Here is a 22,182-nt window from a genome sequence, read left to right on the forward strand (position 1 = left end):
GTTACCCTGCTTCACACAGGATGGTGTGCAAAGTTAGCCTTGTGCCAACATAGCGGCTAGAATTGAGACCAGAAAGGTCATTCAAGCGGGGAATACAATTAGTTAATTATCTACACCGGGAGATTCAATCAGCGTGGTTTACCCTGCACGTTAAACTACAGAGATGGACATTTTCTCTCAGCTTCAGGAGCTGCGAGGACAGAGTCTGGGAGAAAAGGCACCCTCGGGGGTTAATGCGCAGGGAAAACCCATTCATTTTGCAGTTTAAGTGGAATCAGTGGGTTAACGCGCGTGGAAAATGCTATCTGATTGAAATGATTCCCCCCCCCCCCCCTGCGGCTAATTGAATTCCTACATGTTTTTAGACAATAGACTATTCCATGACCTGGTATGAAGCTCCCCTACATTATGGTGCCTACAAAGTGAGATTTTATGTAATCCGTTTTCAATGGTTTTCTTTTTGCCTCTTTCCTATAAAGCACAGACTGGTGAAGGGCCCAGGCTGCTGTTGTTAAGTGATCAGTTTGTCCAATCTCTGCCATGAAATACAGAGGTGTCCTCCGTCGTGTTTGCTACAGTCGCATTGAGCAGCACTTCTAGTCACGCCTAGGGCCTGATTCAGACTTGGGAATAGAGAGATATCTCTCCCAACTGTGAACCTGAACAAACCATATCGCAATCCAAGGGGTGTAATTACATACATTTTTTTACATGTGGGGTAAATACTGGCTGCTTTTGCATGTAGCCCACAAATACTGCACAGCTTTATTATTACTCTACAATATAGATGTCAGTTTGGAAACACTGCTCCCAAATCTAAATCTCTCTGCACATTTTAAATCTTCCCCTCCTGCAGTGCAGCATGGTTTCACCAAGATGATCAGTTGAGAGAGATCTCTCTCTCTCTCTATTCCTAAGTCTGAATCAGGCCCTTAGTCCCGTGCGAGTTCACTCATACCGAGCATCTTTTCATGCGTCTTTTGCCGTATATGCGTCTTATTCGCAATGTGTTACGAATAAGACGCATGAGCAGACTTTGCTGATTACAATGATATGTGGCATGTGTATGGTCTGTATTTATATACTACATGCTACATTACAGTGTCAGCGGCTGTTCCCACACCACGTTCCGTTGTGGTGATGTTACACACACACTGGGCCGGACACAGAGCATACACATGCCACATATCGCTTTAATCAGCAAAGTCTGCTTGTACGTGACACATTTGCAGCAAAAAAAGACGCCCAGTGTCGGCCGAGTTGTACGGGAGCCGGTGGCACTCATACCGCACGGAAGATAGAGGAGGAATGACAAATATGTACTATGATGCTGCCATGGATTTCTTGGTGATGTCTCCCATGCACATGTGCTCTGTACGGTCTCTTACACAAGTTCATAGTGCGCACTTCTCATATGTTCACATTACAGTACTTGTCTGGTGTAACTTGAATAAAGCAATTACATTAGGTTTGTAGCTGTGTAGTATTTGCAGGTATAGAAACCCTCTTGCATAAGATTGGTAGAGTCCAGGCAAAAAGATGTCTGCTTGGTGGCTTTGGATTTCGCACATTTAATTAAACATATTTGACGTTATGTTAAGTCTTTCTCTCATAGGGCCCCATATACTGTAAATTACATCAGAATTTAGGCAAAGGGATATCTAGTGTGGTGCCACCCTACAAATGCGGCAATATTCACCAGGCTATGCCAGACTAGGCTGGTCACACTACAACAGGGGCCACAAATTCTCTAGCTAAAGTTAGTGCCCTAGAACTAATGCTGCATAGAACCGGGGCTCTGCCAGGTAGCCTGTGGGCAGCAGGCTACCTGGCAGAGCCCCGGCAGAGCAGGGTCAAATCTTTAAGTGAATCATAGATATATATTTTTTGGAACTGCCACTGACTGCGAGGGCATCCTGGTGCCTGTAGAATGATATGAGAACGATGATGGCTGCTCCTAGTGGAGCCGCAACAAATGAATGATCTTAATTGAACTCTGAGGCTAATCAGAGCATTTTTCCTAATCATATACAAGCCGCTCTGCGTGACTGATTGCATAATGACCCCGTAATGTGCATCACAACTCAACTAGGGATAAGAATCGCAAGTTATAAAAAAAAATATACTGTTATTTTATTTTTTAAAACAATCCTCGGCATCAAAGCGTATCTTTACACTAGCCCCCTGGGAGCCCAAATGATACGCCATCCAGAGGTACAGCATCTGGAGATGTGACCACGTGTAAGTATTCCACATCTCCAGATCAACCAATCCATGATACCAAAGTCTTGGCTGCTATAAATTAGGGATATGTTAAAAAGTTGGCCGCGCAATCCTATAATTCAAACCAATAAACGAATTACTATGTAAATCGATCTAATATTTATTGCCACAATCTCAAAAAAATAAAATATACTGTAAAAAAGGGATGCAGTCAGGAAGCCGACGGTCAAAATGCCCAAATACCGGCAAGGTGCTAATGACAGGCGTCGAAATCCCGACGCCCGTCATTATCATTAGACCTACGCCTGGAGCCCGACACCCAGCATACCGAACGAAGGTAAATCGGGCACGGACAGACGTGGGGGGGGGGGTTAGGTGTTAGGGCTCCCGGGGGGACTTAGGGTTAGGCACACCCCCGGGAGGGTTAGGTTTAGGCTAGGGAATGGGGGTTAGGTTTAGGCACTTAGAGGGGGTTAGGCACTATGGGGGGAGGTTAGGGTTAGGCACTCCTATGGGAGGGTTAGGGGAGGGGGTAGGGTTAGGGGTACTTACCAAAATTAGCTGTCGGGATCTTCACCCTTGCCGGGCTTCCACTGTCGGGATTTGCGGCCGGCAGTATTACATACTGATTCCTCAAAAAAACTGTATTCATAAAATGCATATAAAACATGCAGTGGTAACTTTGTTGACATAAATTAGCAATAATTTGCAACAATGTTGCTCTGTATTAGCTGCTTTAAATAGATAAACCTTATGCAGAAAAAGTCATAAGTTTGTTAAATAGACAAAGTTCCAATGACAAGGTATATGCTCTAGTGTTAGATAATATTACTGTCTTCAGTGGATTGGTATGGTTATAAAGCAGATTATAGCAGTGGTGGCTGTCCTTTGTAACCGGAAGGTTGAAGCACTGATAGTTGTCTTTAGTAACTGGGTCGGTGATGTTGAATGGTCACCAGCTTGTACATTGGTCTGTGTTGAATCGCCGTGCAAGCTGCAGGCTACCTCCAGTGTGTGACCTGCACCTGCTATGGAGCTTCGGTGCTGGCTACCTCCAGTGTGTGACCTGCACCTGCTATGGAGCTTCGGTGCTGGGTACAGAATGAAGTGCTGTCGCTGGATACATTAGCCGGGTGTAATGGCGGTCCATGAATGGCGGCTTGTAGAGATGTATGCTGCCGCTTCTATTGTCGGTCCTCGTCCGCTGCATTAATATCTCACTGAATTCCAGCATGCAGTACAGCTCTCGATGCTTTTCCCTGTGTTAAATTAGGGATGCAGTCACCAGGTGGACAGTCATTAAGTGATCGCAGCACCGCCAGAACCCGCTGTTTTGTTAACATTCTGAGCATGTCAACATTTCATCAGTGCCGGCATGGTCAATGAATGCACGAATGTTGACAAAACATACCAATACCATAAATTATATTTCCCAATTTGACATAAAATTTAGCTGTGTATTCATGACTTTCACTGTCTCTATAATATCACAGCCCCTGGCCAGTTTTGTACCGCAGTCTGAAATAGAAACGCTTTATTGTACGGTAACTGTTTATACATAGAGCACGTTGGTAGTAAACAGTGTATTTTTAGATGTGCTCGGCAATTGCAGATCTGTCTGTTAAAATATCTCTGTACTTGTTGTTGTTATGTGGCCCATTAGCATAGTCTAACCTCACTGTGTTTTCCATGCTGAGATACATCTCTTGTTGTTCTCAATCTGTGATACATCAACACTGCTGGAAGATTGATAATCGGGAAATCATTTCCTGCCTCTGGCGCTTTTGTATTGTTTCGGTTTTCAGAAGCAATAAACATACCCCGTGCGAGCCTTGTTTTCAGTTCAACTGTTTTGTTCATCATAGTGGATGCAAATAAGTTGTCAACATGTCTTAACCGACAGCAACCCTGAAGATTGCTTTTGTGGTATTTTTATACACTGTTTATTGTTTTGATTCCACTATAGTATCAGCTTTGTTCCTAAGCAGGAAGATATTTGACATTTGAGGGGTGTGTATGTGTGTGTATATATATATATATATATATATATATATATATATATATATATATATACTTTCAAAAATAGAAGTGTCAATAGTTTTTTATTTTTATCATTTAACAAAATGCAAGGTGAATGAACAGGGGAGGAATCTAAATCAAATCAATATTTGGTGTGACCACCCTTTGCCTTCAAAACAGCATCAGTTCTTCTAGGTACACTTGCACACAGTTTTTGAAGGAGCTTGGCCAGAAGGTTGTTCCAGACATCTTGGAGAACTAACCACAGATCTTCTGTGAATGTAGGCTTGCTCAAATCCTTCTGTCTTTTCATGTAATCCAAGACAAACTCGATGAAGTTGAGATCAGGGCTCTGTGGGGGTCATATCAACACTTCCAGGAATCCTTTATCTTCTTTACGCTGAAGATAGTTCTTAATGACATTGGCTGTGTATTTGGGGTCGTTGTCCTGCTGCAGAATAAATTTGGAGCCAATCAGATGCCTTCCTGATGGTATTGCATGAAGTACCTGCCAGTATTTCTCAGTATTGAGGACACCATTAATCCTGACCAAATCCCCAATTCCATTTGCTGAAATGCAGCTTCAAACTTGCAAGGAACCTCCACCCTGCTTCACTGTTGCCTGTAGACACTCATTATTGCACCGCTCTCCAGCCCTTCGGCGAACAAACTGCCTTCTGTTACAACCATATATTTAAATTTTGACTCATCAGTCCAGAGCACCTGCTGCCATTTTTCTGCACCCCAGTTCTTATATTTTCGTACATAGTTGAGTAGCCTGGCCTTGTTTCCACGTCAAATGTATGGCTTTTTGGCCGCAATTCTTCCATGAAGACCACTTCTGGCCAAACTTCTTCTAACAGTAGATGGGTGTACCTGGGTCTCACTGCGTTCTGCCAGTTCTGAGCTGATGGCACTGCTGGACATCTTCTGATTTCGAAGGAAAGTAAGCATGATATGTCTTTCAGTTTCCTTGGCCGACCACTGCGTCTACGGTCCTCAATGTGCCTGTTTCTTTGTGCTTCTTCAAAAGAGCCTGAACAGAACATCTTGAAACCCCAGCCTGCTTTGAAATCTTTGCCCGGGAGAGACCTGGCTGATGCAGTATAACTACCTTGTGTCTTGTTGCTGTGCTCAGTCTTGCCATGGTGTATGACCTGTGACCTGTTACACAATCTCACCTTTGTAGCAGAGTTTTGGCTGTTCCTCACCCAGTTTTAAGCATCCTACACAGCTGTTTCTTTTAATGAAAATGATGATCATTATCACCTGTCTGGTATGATTGGTTAATCATACACCTGACTATAATCCAACAAAATCCCTGACTTTGTGCAAGTGCACCTTGAAGAATTTATGCTGGTTTGAAGGAAAAGGGTGATCACACCAAATATTGATTTAGATTTCACTTCTGTTCATTCTCTTTGCATTTTGATAAATGGCTAAAACAAACCATAAACACTGCTATTTTCGAAAAGCATTCTTACTTTGCAGCATTTATTTCCACACCTGCCTAAAACTTTTGCACAGTAATTATATATATATATATATATATATATATATATATATATATATATATATAGAAATCCAAAAGAAATTGGCACTCAGAGTAATTGAAAATGCAAATATAGAAATGTATTAAATTCGATCTACAGCCGTTTCTGGGCCGAAGCCCCGTCTTCAGGACCACAATACAAACAAAACACATAAAATAACCACATAACCCCCCATATGTACCTTACCATCAACCGGCGCGCGCCTCCAGCCGTCCGTCAGGAACCATCCGCCGGAAGCACGTGACCGTCACACTTCCGGAAACTACAGCCGACATCGTCATGGGGACCGCAGAGTGCGTTCCACAGACCAGAGAGCCTGCGTTCCACAGTCGTGAACCGGCCCCGCCCCCCAGCAGTGGCACCTAAAGACACAGCAAGACACCCACCGATTGGTGTATGTACATCACAAGCCCAACAACATTACATGAACATAAAATGACAAACATCATAAAAACCGAGCAAATAAGCACATACCCCGTTAGGACCCCCACAATCCATAATCCCACACTCCAGAATCCCAATCGCAAACATAGCAATACAAAGTGAAAATAAAAGATCACCATCACAATACCAAATCAATCATAGGAGGCTATTCCAATTAATTTTTTCATTTAAGCCATGTGGGGCAATGGTATTAAGTCTTAAAATCCACTTGGATTCCTTAATAAGTAACTGCTTAGCCCTATCACCCCGTCTCAGAGTGACGGGCACATGGTCAATCATAAAGTATCTAAGTGATGCCAGCGTGTGCCCGACCTCTTTGAAGTGTCGAGCAACTGGCTGATCAATAAGCCTCCCTTGTAATGACAGCCTGATAGCGGACCTATGCGCTGCCATACGCTCTGAGAATTTACGTGTAGTCTGCCCCACGTAATATAGCTTGCATGGACAGATAACAATGTATACAACATGATCAGTAGAACAAGTCAACACATATCTTATGTCAAAAATTTTGTTCGTATGTGGGTGTTTGAAAGATTGACATGTATGCAAAAAAGAACATGTTGTGCAATTACTGCACCTGTAACATCCTGGCTGTTTTCTCTGTGTATTCACTGTCACAGGGACAGCTTTACCCGTGATGTCTGTTTTAACAAGTCTATCTCTCAAATTTCTACCTCGTCGCAGTGCAGCTATGGGTCTACTATTTCTGAAGATAGGAAGATCCCTATCCGATGAGACCACTGGCCATAACGCCTGCGTGGCTCTCCTAATGATAGGACTGGCAGTAGAAAAATCACTAGTCCAAGGTATTATTTTAGATGAGTCCCTAGCCTTGGGACACAATAGATCATTGCGTGACATAAGCATTACTTTGATTTTTTGTTCTCTTAAAGTTTGGGGATTATAACCTCTATTAATGAACTTGTCAATAAGTACATCCAACTCCCCAGCAACCTTACTCGAATCACTCGTGATGCGAGCTATCCTCATCATCTGGGACAAAGGTAGACCCTGTTTCAGGGGTTCTGGGTGATGGCTAGAGGCTAATAGAAAAGTGTTTCTATCTGTTGGTTTATGAAAGACATCTGTTTGAAAAGCCCCATTGATGAACTTAACCGTAACATCTAAAAAATGCACCTCACTTTCGTGATACAAAAACGTGAACTTAATAGGAGAATCAGACCTATCGATAGTCTCCATAAGATGAATAAATCTGTCGGTACCCCCAGTCCACAGAAGAAAAATGTCATCAATGTACCGGGTGTACCACAGAATATCATTCAACACCTCCTCATCCTGGAAAAACAACTGCTGTTCAAGGTCAAACATAAAAACATTAGCATACGAGGGTGCCACAGATGACCCCATGGCACACCCTCGTAGCTGTAGATAGAACCCACCATCATGGAGGAAATAATTACGACATAAGGTGAGCTCCAAGAGCTTCAAAAATAGACCATGGTCAAACAACGATTCATGCAGATTAATACCCAAAAACTTTTTCATGGCCAGCATGCCACCAACATGTGGAATGGAGGTATATAGACTGCATATGTCCAAACAACATAATAGGGTGTGTGATGGAATATTCTTCAAGTCCGCGAGTTTTTGTAAAAACATAGAGGTATCCTTGAGGAATGTAGATTGTCTGCCCACCAGTGGTTGCAGAATAGAATCCAGCAACTGAGACACCGGTTGCAGCAATGAGTCTCTCGCCGATATAATCGGCCGTCCCGGGGGATTAATGCTGTCTTTGTGCACCTTAGGTAAGGTGTACAGTACAGGAACCCTAGGATACTGAACTAATAGGGCTTTGTACACTTTCAGAGGAATTAATGACTGGTCCTTAGCTGTCGTCAAGATCTCTGCCAATTCCCTCTGATACTCAATGGTAGGGTCTCTTGACAGTTTTTGGTACACTGCCGTGTCTGATAATTGGGACTCAATCTCAGCCCTGTAAGTTCCAATATCCTGTATCACGATGGCACCGCCCTTGTCGGCAGGCCTGATGACAATGTCTTCATATGACTCCAAATTTTTAAGTGCCCGCAACTCTGAGTTAGACAGGTTGGGGTGAACCTTACCAGGTGCCGCGACAAATTTAGTGACTGCCTCATCAAGTAGACGACCAAAAGTCCGCAAAGATGCATTATTGGAAATAGGATCATAATTGGACCTAGAGGATCGATGCAAAAATACCTCAAAAATCGTAGGAGCAGCACTTAAATTCTCATGCTGAAAATGCTCCTTGAGCCTCAATTTTCTCGCAAACTTATGAGAATCACACCTCCACTTAAACTCATCAAAACGATTTGTAGGAACAAAACTTAATCCTCGGTTTAAGACCTGAATCTCCAATGCAGATAGTTGTCTTTGAGACAGATTAAAAATTAGATTTTCTTCTTGGTGGGAGGTCTTCCTCTGCCTCTTATTTTGCCCGCCTCTGCGGGTAGTTGATCTGACCTGGTTTCCACTGAGGGTACAGGGGCCTGCCCTAAAGGGCCTCTCTGTGACCTACTAGAATCGTCGCTTTCTGAGACTTGAAAATCACTGTCACTATTGCTGTTTGAAATGTTCCTGCCACTTCGTTTATCAAAATTTTTTTTGTGCCAAGGTCTACGTCTGACAATATATATATATATATATATATAATGTGTGTTTGTGTATATATGTTTGTGTATATATAACTAGCTGATGTGCCCAGTTTCACCCTCCCAATGCTATTGTAACAAATTTCCCTCCCTCACCTGTGTAGTAACACATTCTACTCCCTCACCTGTGTAGTAACACATTCTCTCCCATACCTGTGTAGTAACACATTCCCCTCCCTCACCTGTGTAGTAACACATTCCCCTCCCATACCTGTGTAGTAACACATTCCCCTCCCTCACCTGTGTAGTAATACATTCTCCCTCACCTGTGTAGTAACACTTTCTACCTCACCTGTGTAGTAACACATTCCCCTCCCTCACCTGTGTAGTAACACATTCCCCTCCCTCACCTGTGTAGTAACACATTCCCCTCCCATACCTGTGTAGTAACACATTCCCCTCCCTCACCTGTGTAGTAACACATTCCCCTCCCATACCCCTTTACATAAGCCATGTCCGGATCATATGGCTAGTGGCGGCTCCAGAGGTGGGGCTGCAGCACAGTTCATTATTCAAATAGGGGAGCCGCACCAATTGCCAGTGATGTTTTGCAGCAGTTGGGGTGACAGTGGCTGTGGCTCCCCTAGTTGAATATTGGACTGTGCTGAAGTCACAATGAGACAGGCAGTCAGGACAGTGCACAGGGGGAGGCAACATTTTAGCCCTCTTTTACCCCCTGCTTAGTGGGTGCCTACATCATGGAAGGCATTTACTCACTGATTTTCATTTGCACTATCCACGGGCATTGAAAGTAGGCAACTCAGGGCTTGCGCTGTCCGGCACATTCCAGCACACAAGGCCAATGCCTAAACTAGCATCTGCATATTAAGCTCGCTGCGACTATGCCAAAAATCGCAGCCACAGCTGCAACTGCATCCAACTCTGAATCAGGCCCTGTATGGCTGAATGGTATATGTGTAGTTGCCAGCCCTATGCGGGTGCAGTTTCTTCATTTCCTCTGTCAGTGTATGGCCTCCTATGTGAGCAGCTGTGTATGCAACCTCTTTCATGACACGCCTGCTGCGACACTCCCATAGGATGGACCATCTCAGTGCGCGCGCTAAGCCACCTCTTTGTCACACCCAGAAACGCCCACTACATTTAAGGTGCGTACACACTAGACTATTCGCTCCATGAGCGATATCGTCTAGTGTGTCCCCAGCAGGAGTGTGCTCAGTGACGTTAACGACATTGAGCACACACACACTGAACGATATCGTATGGTGCCGGGCTTCCTCCCTCATCCCCAAACATGGAACAACCTGACAATATCGTCAGGTGGGCCTGCATGCTCGGGCCATGCATGACAAGGACCAATGACCCACGGGAGCGCGCATCGTTGGTCGTTCATCATTATCGTTCATCGTTTTAGCGTACACACTGGCCGATATAGTGAACGACTCAACGAAAACGATATCGTTCAGTCGTTCAAAATATCGGCAAGTGTGTAGGCACCTTTACACCTCATCAGGCCCTTTAGCTTCACAAATTAAAAAATGACCCCACAAATGTTTTGGTTAACCGTTGGCGAAGCTGCACGCTGCAGTAAGGAATAATTCTAACACACAACAGCCTGCAAATGTACCATCGATTTGGAAAATTGTAACAAACCAGAAGAAAAGTTAGTAGTGTAAAACAATATAAATAAACCTCATTAACCATATAAAGTGTTTGCAACAAACTGTGATTTTGTTCATCAGTATATTACAAGGGGTATACACTCTCATCATCTCAACAGTCCGTAGATAGGCAGTACTAAAACTTGCATTTTAACCCTGTCGGCATAGTTCCGCTGACCTAGTCCCGCCTATATACTGACTGTCGACATTATGGCACTGGAGTATGTATACCCTTTGGCAAGGAGGTGAAGTACATCTGTATGTACTGTAGATTTGGATTGAGTCAGATCAGTTTTAGTTATGATGAGAGAAGACTAAGGAGGGGATACATGGTAACGTTCAGTCGTAACCTCGCTGCTTTGTTCTGATGTTGTCTGTCCAGAGTGCAATGAATATGGACAACGTCTGCAATCGCGAATAGTGATGTGCGCAAGAGATGGCAGCTGGCGGTACAGATGTATCTGCACGTCACCCGAGACAATTCTCTATTTCTAACATATGGCGACTTTACCAGCGTAATCCTATAGTTTTCCCAGTAACACCCATTGTTGAGCATTACGCTGATTTTATTACCATACACTCGTTACTCCAAGTATTGTTCAGCGTCTGCAGCTGTGTGAGCCAGATAAAGAGCCACCAAGCTGTGTGAGCACAGGAATCAGGAAGTTCCTTAATAAAGAAAACTGCGGTGTGCTAACAAGTCATTCTCCTCCTGGTGTATTATCTATCATGTGGCCAATAACTAGGTACATACAGAGAGAGAATGCAGAGCCGGGCTGCTGTGCTGGGGTGAGGAGGGGGAGACGATGGCATCTACAGTAAGTGGCTGGTAATCCAGTAAATAAATTCGGCTTTACTTCATGACTTCTGTGTTACGGGGAGAGAGAACTTAATTTGTAGGAAGATTGTGATAATTATGGTAATTTCTATGCCAAGTACTTAAGTGACAGAGCTGTGTTAATCCCTCAAAAATAGAAAATTCACATTTATTTTAAGAACTTTGGAATAAATTGTAGGCTGGGAATGTATGCTACATTAAATCTATATGATAATGACCTGTTATTTTCTGGTATCTTCTCATTTCTTTTTTTTTTTTTGTCCTTTTTTCAGCACATGATCGCAGACACAGTGCGGTCCCTGCGACACTGTAGAAATAACCAGTATGGTAAGTGATCATCCTGCAGTGACCATATAGTAAGCGCTAGGCAGCAATTATGTTACTTAGTATTAATAAAACACTTTTGTTTTTATTGTATAACAATTCCGAGCTCATACAGGGACACATGCCTAATATTACTTCTGATGTAATATATATAATATTACAGGGTAGGCACAGAAATTGTGGTAGGGACTGTATATATACAAAAATATTAAATACAACCCCTTCTGGACCTGTCCCCGGGTCATCCAAATGCTTCTTCAACAATTACACTATTATTGATGCATATTTTATTTTTCTACTTTTGCTATTGATTCATACTAAGCATAAACTAATACATAGAAATTTGGTACAATGAAAGATTGTATTTGCTTATTGGGGCCCTGTCATTTTCCTGTGCACCTCTGTGGTAGATACTTCAAGCGACCATTCCTCAGGCGCTTCACGGCCCTCACTCAGAATTGAGTGCCCCCCTAACAGTGGGGGGAACATACAGAACTGCTTAAGCAGAGTTGTCCAATAGCGGTCATCGCCTTCAAATAAATAATCTAAATATAACGGCAAACGTGCTACATTTACTATGCGTTACATCTGTATGGTTTCTTGCTAATGTACACTTTTGACATGCCCTTGATGTTAGCTATTTTCTGGGCATGAATAGATGTTAATGAGCGTGAACATAAGGCGTACTGTAGGGAGCAGACTCTGTCCTCCTGAGAAACGTCCCATGACATTACTGTAGGAGGTTTCCAGCCTTGGCCCTTTGATTCTGAATAATAGCTCATTTATATCCGATTTTCTCAAGAACAGTTTGTGTGTTACTGACAGTAAACTGCAACTAGATTTGTATTCAGTCTGTTCTATTAATGTTACATGAAAGCACGAAGCCTCGCCGCCATAAAACATACACCCACAAACGGGTATTAGATTCGTTGAGTGCGGTAAGAACTGTAATAGTAGAAATGAGCTGGATCTGGGTAAATAATCGGTTGGCGCAGTGAGTTGACCTCAACACACATAAATTCTTCATACTAATAACATAATTTTATCATTGCTCTGGTTTTATTTGCTTTTATATGGTCTTATTTATTTGGTCTTATGGTGCATACACACGGTCAGATTTTTCATCAGATTTAAACGATAACGATTTTAAAAATCGTTCAATCGTTCAAATCTGATGAAAAAAATCGTTCATGTGTACAAACGTGAACGATGAATGATGCGCGTTCACGTTTGTTAGAGACCGATATCTGACATGTTTGCAGTCAGATTTCGTTCTTTTCCTTCAGATATCGTTCAAATCGTTGAGTAAATCGTTAGCAAAATCGTTTGAAAAAAAAAAATCGTTCAAACGAAAAATCTGACCGTGTGTATGCTCCATTACTGTCTATATAAAAATAGCACAGAATACAAGACTTAATGCACAGTTTTCAACCGCTAAAGTGTATTATTACTCATCTATAGCTTCAGGGACAGAACACGCTGGTAAAGGACAGAAGTGAGAATAGCAACCCTGAAGACATAATAACTCCAGTGTGATTTTTATGAAGACATTAGACTAATTTGCTAACCCCTCCTGAAGACTGCGCTGGCTGTTTCCATACCCAAGGGATTCATATAATCCTTAACCAATGCCGGTATCTGGGAAACGTGTTAAAAGCACTTATCCACACAGGCTGCCTTAACAAAGAAAGCAAATGACCTGCAGGCCTGGTGTATATTGTGTATCTGATTATGTACAGAACACCGTACACAGAAATCAGCGAGATGGAAACAGTGTGGGCTGGATGTGCTAAGCTAATATCATTTTCATGTCAATAGAACAGAAACATTTCATTCTTGACTAAACCCCAAAAAGCCAGTAATCGCTCTTTAGAAATCCTCTTGCAAATATTTTATTTAGTTGATCCGCTTGCAGAAACAAAAGTAATTAAAGAGCTGATTGCTCATGAGCGGAATGCCAGTCATGCTATAAATTGCTAAATTCCTAAAATCACCTTCCCCAAAGACAGACTGTGGAGGCGTCTGAAATACCTGAGCCCAAATATGACATGCTATTTGTTTTCATAGTTCTAGGTTTGCAATAGAAGTGGTAAAATGCAATCCCAGTACATGAAAGCTCTTTTCTTACCGTATAAGACATATTCACTCTCTCTGATGTCCATAAAGTGCCATCGGAACGCGGTGCGGACATTCGAAACTCTGGCACCTCGCAGACCCCAACATCCCCAATATTCCCTCACACAGAGGATAATGTGCAATGTTGGGCTACTGTGATTCTTGGGGGTGTACGAAGCCGAACATCGCAGCCACACATCGCCGAATTGAGTTTACACATGGAAATAATTCATATGTTGCTTTTCAAGGCAAACCGTGTTGATCACAGCTCTAAGTTACTCATAGAGAATATGCCAAGGTAGTAAGTCCAATGGGCATATTATTATAATGCTGGTGTCATATTCACTTCAGTGTTATATTTAGCAACTGAGCCAGCCTTGTACAAACCCACCTTTAACAAGTATTTGACAGTGTACTATGAATCCAAAATTGCTGCTGTTCGTTTTATAAACCTCTCCAACACTAAATATACTTCACCTATTGTGAAAATGCCCCTAAATTGTACACCTTGCACATTTATAGGGGCAAGCCCACATCTAGGTGTTTGGACTCTCCTCTTCCCTAAATATCTGGGGATTGTGTGTCCTACCATGCTCACCTACTATTTGCTGCTTGCCTCTGGGAGATCTAGATGGGGATATCCATGGGGCACGTGTAGAGGGCAAGGAGACGTGGTTTGTGCTATCACAGCCCGTCTGCCCTGCAGCAAAGTGTCACAGATCACATTACCAATCCCTGTCCGGCCCACTACACTGTGGAAGAGGGCGTGACTGGGCTACTCTCCCAAGGGAATTCACCCAAATTCAGGGGCCTTTGGATTTTCCCTGTGTATCCGACAACAACTACACATTGTAAAATAAATAATCCATCACTCAAAGCTCAATCTGATGTTTGCATGCAGGCACAGAAGTAGGGGAATGAATATGTCAGGCCTATAGTAGTTGGCAAAGGAACCCCACGATCAGCACAGCTCCTTCCAATAAAAATTGCAAATGTTAAATGGCCGTGGCCTGAAAAACAAGTGCATTTGATCAGAAGTAAAATTGGATGTTCCAAAACAGCTGGAATGCAAATTGTTTATTTCCTGCAAGAGGGATTTTCTTGTATTTATTCTGTACGGTTTTAATGTTTCTAATTGTCTTGTTTATTTTTTGTATTCCGTACAGCCAGCGACCTTCCGCAGAAGGAGCACCACGAGGCAAAGTTTTACACACATCACTTGCACATGATTGACAACCAGCAGACTCTGTTTGAGCTATCGCACAGGATAGAGCCGCGAGTGTAGACACACACCCAGTCTGGACAGAATTACCGCTGATGCCAAGCATGTAGCTCTACAAGGAAATTATTGTTACTGAGTTTTATCAGTAGTGACAGAAAAACATAACAGGATAAAAGAGAGAGAGAAATAACGGAGCAGCGCATATCTCTCCCCGGACGGGAAACTGGCATCGCTTTGTCTCATCAGCCACCAATGTTTGCATAAAAGATATTCTGCATTTAATAAAAAACGTGCACACTTCCTGGGATTATTATACCCAGCACTTGTGGCTGATATGGTATTAGCACTTAGTGACTGGCACAAGCGTGCCCCCGATGCCAGGAACCACGATGATGAGATCACTACAGGTGCCCTGTGTGATTACCCAGCGTATGTCTCTCACAGAACATGCAGTACACTATTTGTTTACTTAGCAAAAGAGGTAACAGGTTATTTATCATTGGCATTAGCCCAAAAACTCAGTGCTGAGGTTTCCAAGATGTAAATGAATTTGTTTTCCAGCTCAAGAGAACAGTATAAACCTATACTATATCAGGGTGGCAGAGTGTCCATTAGAACCATTCATGCATCACTTACTGGGAATCCTAATGATTGTGGATTGAAACCAGTGGTAATCCATAGGTCAGTGGCAGGCGTCCTTCGCCCTCACATACCCCCAGCTACTGATCCCGTACACACAGCATCACGTACTACTGTGGTGGTCCAGCTTTAGGTTCTATAGTGTTTACCTTTATTTGATAATTGAACATATTCATTAATTTCTTTTTTTTTTTTTACTGTTGTTTTAACTAACATGAATGTGGAGGTCCCATCTTTAGTTTTTCATGAGATCTATATGTCCTCGAAGCAAATGCACATAGCAATAATGTTTTCATAGGGCCTGATTCAGCAGTGCACCGTGGAACGCAGATTCCCGATTATCAGGAATCTGTGTGTGTGCAGGACCCATTCTGCGAGTGTGCAGAGTGGGTCCTGCTAAGACGCACGCAAGTCCTTGAATGCCCCTGCCTGATTGACAGGCAGAGGCATTTAATGGACGGTGCGGTGGCGGCCAGGGTTCCCGGAAATGGGGCATGTCCTTCCCGACCTTCGTCGCAGTGCTGGGATCGCAAATGCAGCAGGGGATATCATACACCTGCTGCATTTGCATTATTGCAAGGATTGTAATTGCAAAGCTTCTTGTGTGCACTACACACTACTGTATATGCCTGCGTACAGCTTTGCAATTGCGATCCATGCTGAATCAGGCCCATAGTCAGCTATTCTAATTGTCTTACATGTTGCCAGCTGGAGGTGTGGATTGTCACCTGTGCTAGATGACACCGGGAGTCTCTGTTATTCCTTGGGTGTGAAAGTAGCCCGGCACACACCGGCAAAATGATTAACAGATTAGGTCAGTATATACACGTTTTACCTAGGTGGCCCCGGGAGAATGGGATTAATATGTCATTTATGCCACTCCTGACTGCTCTCTGGGCTTATATAGTGATATTCCTTGAGAAAGATCTCACAGAAGTCACCTATTTCATGATTTACTGAGCATGGAATAAAAGAAGCTGACATGGCTATGCCGATAAGATACAAATGAGTATTTAAGTCTATATAGAGAAACAAAACAACATTTTCCTACTAACTTATACTGCCTGCAAGTATTTATGAAGCTCTATTTTTATGTGGTTATATATGTAATATTTGTACATAGAATAAGATGGCTTATACATTATGGGAACAGTGGGTGGTGCATTTCAGGGAGAATGCTATTAGATGACATGGAACTAAGCTCTGGCGGTCTCTAAGAGCCCTTTCTACAGTATATGATATGCTTATATGCCATCAAAGTGCATTTTGTTGCTGTCATGTAAGAGAACCAGTTTAACCCTTAACACAGTTTAGCACTGTCCATCTGTATATTGTGACAGAACTCAATCATTGTGCTCAGCAGTCTAAAGTCTCTCATCTATTAGCATGTAGTTGTGTCCTTTTACTGTCATCCACATGTAATGTTGTACTCTAACCACAAGCTGACAACATATTCATTCATAAACTATTTATTCTAAGCATAGAATTGACGTGGAAAACAGAGGACAAAGAAAAGTGGACCCGCTCGCTAAGATGCATACTCTCGCTGCTGCCGACGGTATGCAGTGTGTATGCATTGTGCGTAGCAGACCTTAGCGATAGTTCACAATGCATTCGCTCGCTGCACATAGACAGCCCAGCAGAGTGAGTGACAGGGGAAGCTGTTTGTAGGTGGTAACGGGCTGGCCATTAAAAACGGGGGATTGGAGGTGCAAACACAGGCGTGCTTGAGCATCTCAATGGCGTATTAGAGGTGTGCATAATTATAAGACAGCATCATAGTACACGTCACTTGGCTTGTTATTACACTGAAGTGCTCGCAGTGCTTGCGGCAGGGTATGGTCAACCCCAAGTGCTGCGATCGCATCTGATGTTACCCGATGTACCGATGGTTGCATACACTTCCTGGACATGACGTGCACAAGTGGGCGTCTTAAAACAGGCTGATGGGTGTCTGCATACACTATGTGATCGTGCTCTAAGAAATACTGGGCGTGCTACTGCATTGCTGTGCGGTAGCATTGCCTACTCAATTGGCATACACATCGTGCGAGCTGCTCTGAATCAGGCCCAGTATGTGTTGCCCAATTCTTAAGTGGTGCTTTATCAATGGTGTCATTAGGGACAATGGGCCTGATTCAGACCCACTCGCGAGCGGCTGTCCGCTCGCAAGTGGGTCGATGTTATGCACTGAGCATGCGCACGACGGAGGGAGCTCCATCGTGCGCATGCGCCAGACGCGACGAGCGAAGGAAAGTCCTTCGCTCGTTGTGTCCGATCAAAGGGGGCGTGCTGTCAATGTTGATGTCAGTGGGAGTGATTTTGGCTCTGATAGAGCCAAAATCACTCCGGAGCTTGCGGTTGAAAACCTCAACCGCAGGCTCCGGCTCGCAATTTCGATGGTCGCGATGGTCTCGACCATCGCGGCCATCACAAAGCACGCTCGTATAGCCTGTGGGTGGTGACCCACAGCTATACTAGCGTCCAGGAGGACGCTCCATGAAAATGGAGCCCGGCCCTCATTCAGAGCGTGCGCTCTGCTCAGAGCGTACGGCTCTGAATGAGGGCCAATGCCTGTTATATTAGTTGCACTGATTTGTTTGCAATGTTAGTAAATAGGAAAACTTGCATTTCCATGACTTGAAACCGGATCAATGTCTGAGAAGCCAAAGTCATGCAAGACTGGACATCACTGCTCTTGATTTGCCATAGAGACAAGTCCTCAGCCATATACAGCTCGGCAAAGGAAGTTCTTACCAACATGTTATAAATATGACCCCAAGTAATAAAGGAAAGATAGTAATCTATCATTATTAACAGTATCACCCCTGGTAATACAGGAGACAACACTGAGATAGAGTGGTAACATCTTCAATTCTATACTGACGCTGGCATTGCTATTATCTCTACATAAATCCAAAAATCCTAGTACTGTTAAATAGTGTATATAATTTTGGGATGTATTTTCTTAAATCTCTTCAGTGGAGCTGAGCATAACGCTGTTATGTATATAGACTTACAATTATACATAAACTGTTCTGTTCTGTTTTGCATGTTAAAAAAGTCTGAAGGTCGTTTACAATCCATAAAACTGTAGAATCACAGCGCAGAATTCTCTTTGCTTACCTGCCTGCAATCCTAGGTCATAGGTGCCTACCCTGCTAGATAAATAGTAAGATTAGCAGCATAATATTCCAGTGATGTTGCTGCATTTCACTTCAAAGCTGTTACATATGAATATTTACATAAAAAGACATAAGGAATATCAACATTGAATGGCAATTTTGTCAATGACATTTCCTGTGATAATTCTTAGAACTCCACCTTGTGGCTACTCTTCAGTATGACAGCACTAATCTCTACTATAGTTAAAATGTACTGTATTTCTAATTGGGCATATTCAAGAGAGTTGGGTACAGGATACCAAGGCTCAGGATCCCAACGGTCAGAATCCTTATGCTGCCATCCCAACAGGGTTAGGATACCGACACCTGCAGGCAAGTATCCTAACCCTACCCCTAAAACTAGCACCTTCTCCCCCGCAGACTAAACCTAACCCCCCCCCCGCCCCCCGCAGCCCAACCCTAACCTTGGACGTGTCTCCCTGAGGCCTGTAAAACACAGTACTGTATACAGTAGTAACATGTTCTTTCTAAGACATATCATAGCCTGTTCTAACAAACCCTTCTCTCTAATGCTGCTGCTTATTTACATTACTGCTTCGCTTATATAATTAAACAAAATTTACACCCTGTAACATTTGTATACGTGACATATCCACATATATAAAGTAAGATGTTTTTTTCATATAATACCTTACCTTGTGCCTTTACATTAGAAGACATAGACCAGAATAGGATTGTATAACGGCCGTCAGATTTATTGTCTTCAGTGAGTATTTTTAGTAACTAACAAAATAAACAACACAAGTGTTGATAACACAAAAGCCATCATTACACAATTCACAAAGACTAAGCCTCAGATAACAAACTATATATATATATATTTTTTTTTTTTTTTGCTTTGCTACTTTGTCGTTAGCAGACACTTGTTTCTCCAGTAAAATGACAGAAAGGGTGCTTAGTAATGTCCTGAGTATATTCACTCTCAGGACCTAGGAAAGCCTCTAAATATCTCAAACTAACCCTAACCTTAATGGGGTGCACCCATTACACTAAAGGGGTCTGTATTTTTCATATAAGCCACAATATTTATTCACCTGCAACTCTTATTTATTGATGTTGGATAAGCAGGGTGACATTTTTAATGTTAAGAAGCTGTGTTTTATTTACACTAAAGTGAATTAGCCAAGTATTATGAATAATATTCTGTTGCACAGGGCCTATTATGTATATTATTGGTCAGACAAGTTTATGAAAACATTTATTTCACTTGCTTTCTAATATATATATATATATATATAAACTACAGGGTCTGCATTATAATTGTGTAATTCTAAAGCCATCATCTGCAATTAACATGTTTTCAGCCATGCCTATATTAATCACGCTGACGAGAACATTGCATCGTCATTCTGTATAGATGACAGTGCTATAACATTGCATCGTCATTCTGTATAGATGACAGTGCTATAACATTGCATCGTCATTCTGTATAGATCACAGTGCTATAACATTGCATCGTCATTCTGTATAGATCACAGTGCTATAACATTGCATCGTCATTCTGTATAGAGCACAGTGCTATAACATTGCATCGTCATTCTGTATAGATCACAGTGCTATAACATTGCATCGTCATTCTGTATAGATCACAGTGCTATAACATTGCATCGTCAGTCTGTATAGATCACAGTGCTATAACATTGCATCGTCATTCTGTATAGAGCACAGTGCTATAACATTGCATCGTCATTCTGTATAGATCACAGTGCTATAACATTGCATCGTCAGTCTGTATAGATCACAGTGCTATAACATTGCATCGTCAGTCTGTATAGATCACAGTGCTATAACATTGCATCGTCAGTCTGTATAGATCACAGTGCTATAACATTGCATCGTCAGTCTGTATAGATCACAGTGCTATAACATTGCATCGTCATTCTGTATAGATCACAGTGCTATAACATTGCATCGTCAGTCTGTATAGATCACAGTGCTATAACATTGCATAGTCAGTCTGTATAGATCACAGTGCTATAACATTGCATCGTCAGTCTGTATAGATCACAGTGCTATAACATTGCATCGTCAGTCTGTATAGATCACAGTGCTATAACATTGCATCGTCATTCTGTATAGATCACAGTGCTATAACATTGCATCGTCATTCTGTATAGATCACAGTGCTATAACATTGCATCGTCATTCTGTATAGATCACAGTGCTATAACATTGCATCGTCATTCTGTATAGATCACAGTGCTATAACATTGCATAGTCATTCTGTATAGATCACAGTGCTATAACATTGCATCGTCAGTCTGTATAGATCACAGTGCTATAACATTGCATCGTCATTCTGTATAGATCACAGTGCTATAACATTGCATCGTCATTCTGTATAGATCACAGTGCTATAACATTGCATCGTCATTCTGTATAGATCACAGTGCTATAACATTGCATCGTCAGTCTGTATAGATCACAGTGCTATAACATTGCATCGTCAGTCTGTATAGATCACAGTGCTATAACATTGCATCGTCATTCTGTATAGATCACAGTGCTATAACATTGCATCGTCATTCTGTATAGATCACAGTGCTATAACATTGCTGTTTGTGTACATATTGTAGTGAAGGTGGCCCCATATCTTGCCGCCAGGTCACCTATGGAAGCTAAGGGATAAACTGAGTTCTCCTGCCCCCCAGGCCTGGTCTACTCTAATGGTCCTGGTGAGCATGAAGCAGCCAGGCTGTGGATTTCACCAGGACTCTCGTTTACAGGCGCTTTTTGTATTTACTTGCTATGTTACTTCTGTATATAATACGGTTTGTGTATTTATTAGAGCTTGTCAGCAATAATTTCAGTGTATAATTGCCAAGCAATATGAGGATCTAACTTGTGTAAGCCATTGTAATATTCTCTTGCATTTCAAATGTTTGGACTTTTTTTTTTTTATCTCCCTTTCAAAAATAAATGAGAAAACTTGTTTAAAGTCTCATACCGTCTCCTGCTTTTACCCTCTGTGAGTTTGTGGGTGTGTGTTATAATATCGCACTGTATTAGGACATGGCAGGTTCTGTGTTGGTAATGTTGTTCTTTATAGCTTTCATATTAATGGAGGTGGGCCCTGATTCAGAGCGAGCGCTCTGGTCAGAGCGTCCGGCTCTGAATCAGGACCTATGCTCCATTATAGAGTCATATTTCCCGGGGAAATAACAAAACCCTACTTACCAATGTATTCACTATAATCTATAATTTTATAAGTTTTAATGTGGTGGTTGTTTTGCTTTTCTGTAGCCACGGATTTCTGGGGTGTTGCTAATGGAGCCCTGAGTCACTATAACCAAGGAGTAGCAATTCATACTGAGGAGTCATGGGGGTCCAGATATGGGGGTCAGGGAGGA

At 42.4% G+C, this 22,182-nt stretch overlaps 1 protein-coding gene across 1 annotated transcript in view; it reads left to right on the plus strand.

Annotated features, from left to right (window-relative positions):
- Nucleotides 1–20,963, plus strand: part of RAPGEF5 (Rap guanine nucleotide exchange factor 5) — a 249,036-nt gene extending 228,073 nt beyond the window's left edge. The window contains exons 25-26 of the mRNA XM_088457353.1: nt 11,620–11,674; nt 14,953–20,963. Coding sequence (XP_088313479.1) covers nt 11,620–11,674; nt 14,953–15,071 — 174 coding nt within the window. The 3' untranslated portion in view covers nt 15,072–20,963. The remainder of the gene's footprint in view (nt 1–11,619; nt 11,675–14,952) is intronic.
- Nucleotides 20,964–22,182: the final 1,219 nt, after the last annotated feature.

Source organism: Taudactylus pleione, unplaced genomic scaffold, assembly GCF_031769625.1.
Source record: "Taudactylus pleione unplaced genomic scaffold, aTauple2 ptg000758l, whole genome shotgun sequence".
In the NCBI taxonomy this organism is placed as follows: Eukaryota; Metazoa; Chordata; class Amphibia; order Anura; family Myobatrachidae; genus Taudactylus; species Taudactylus pleione.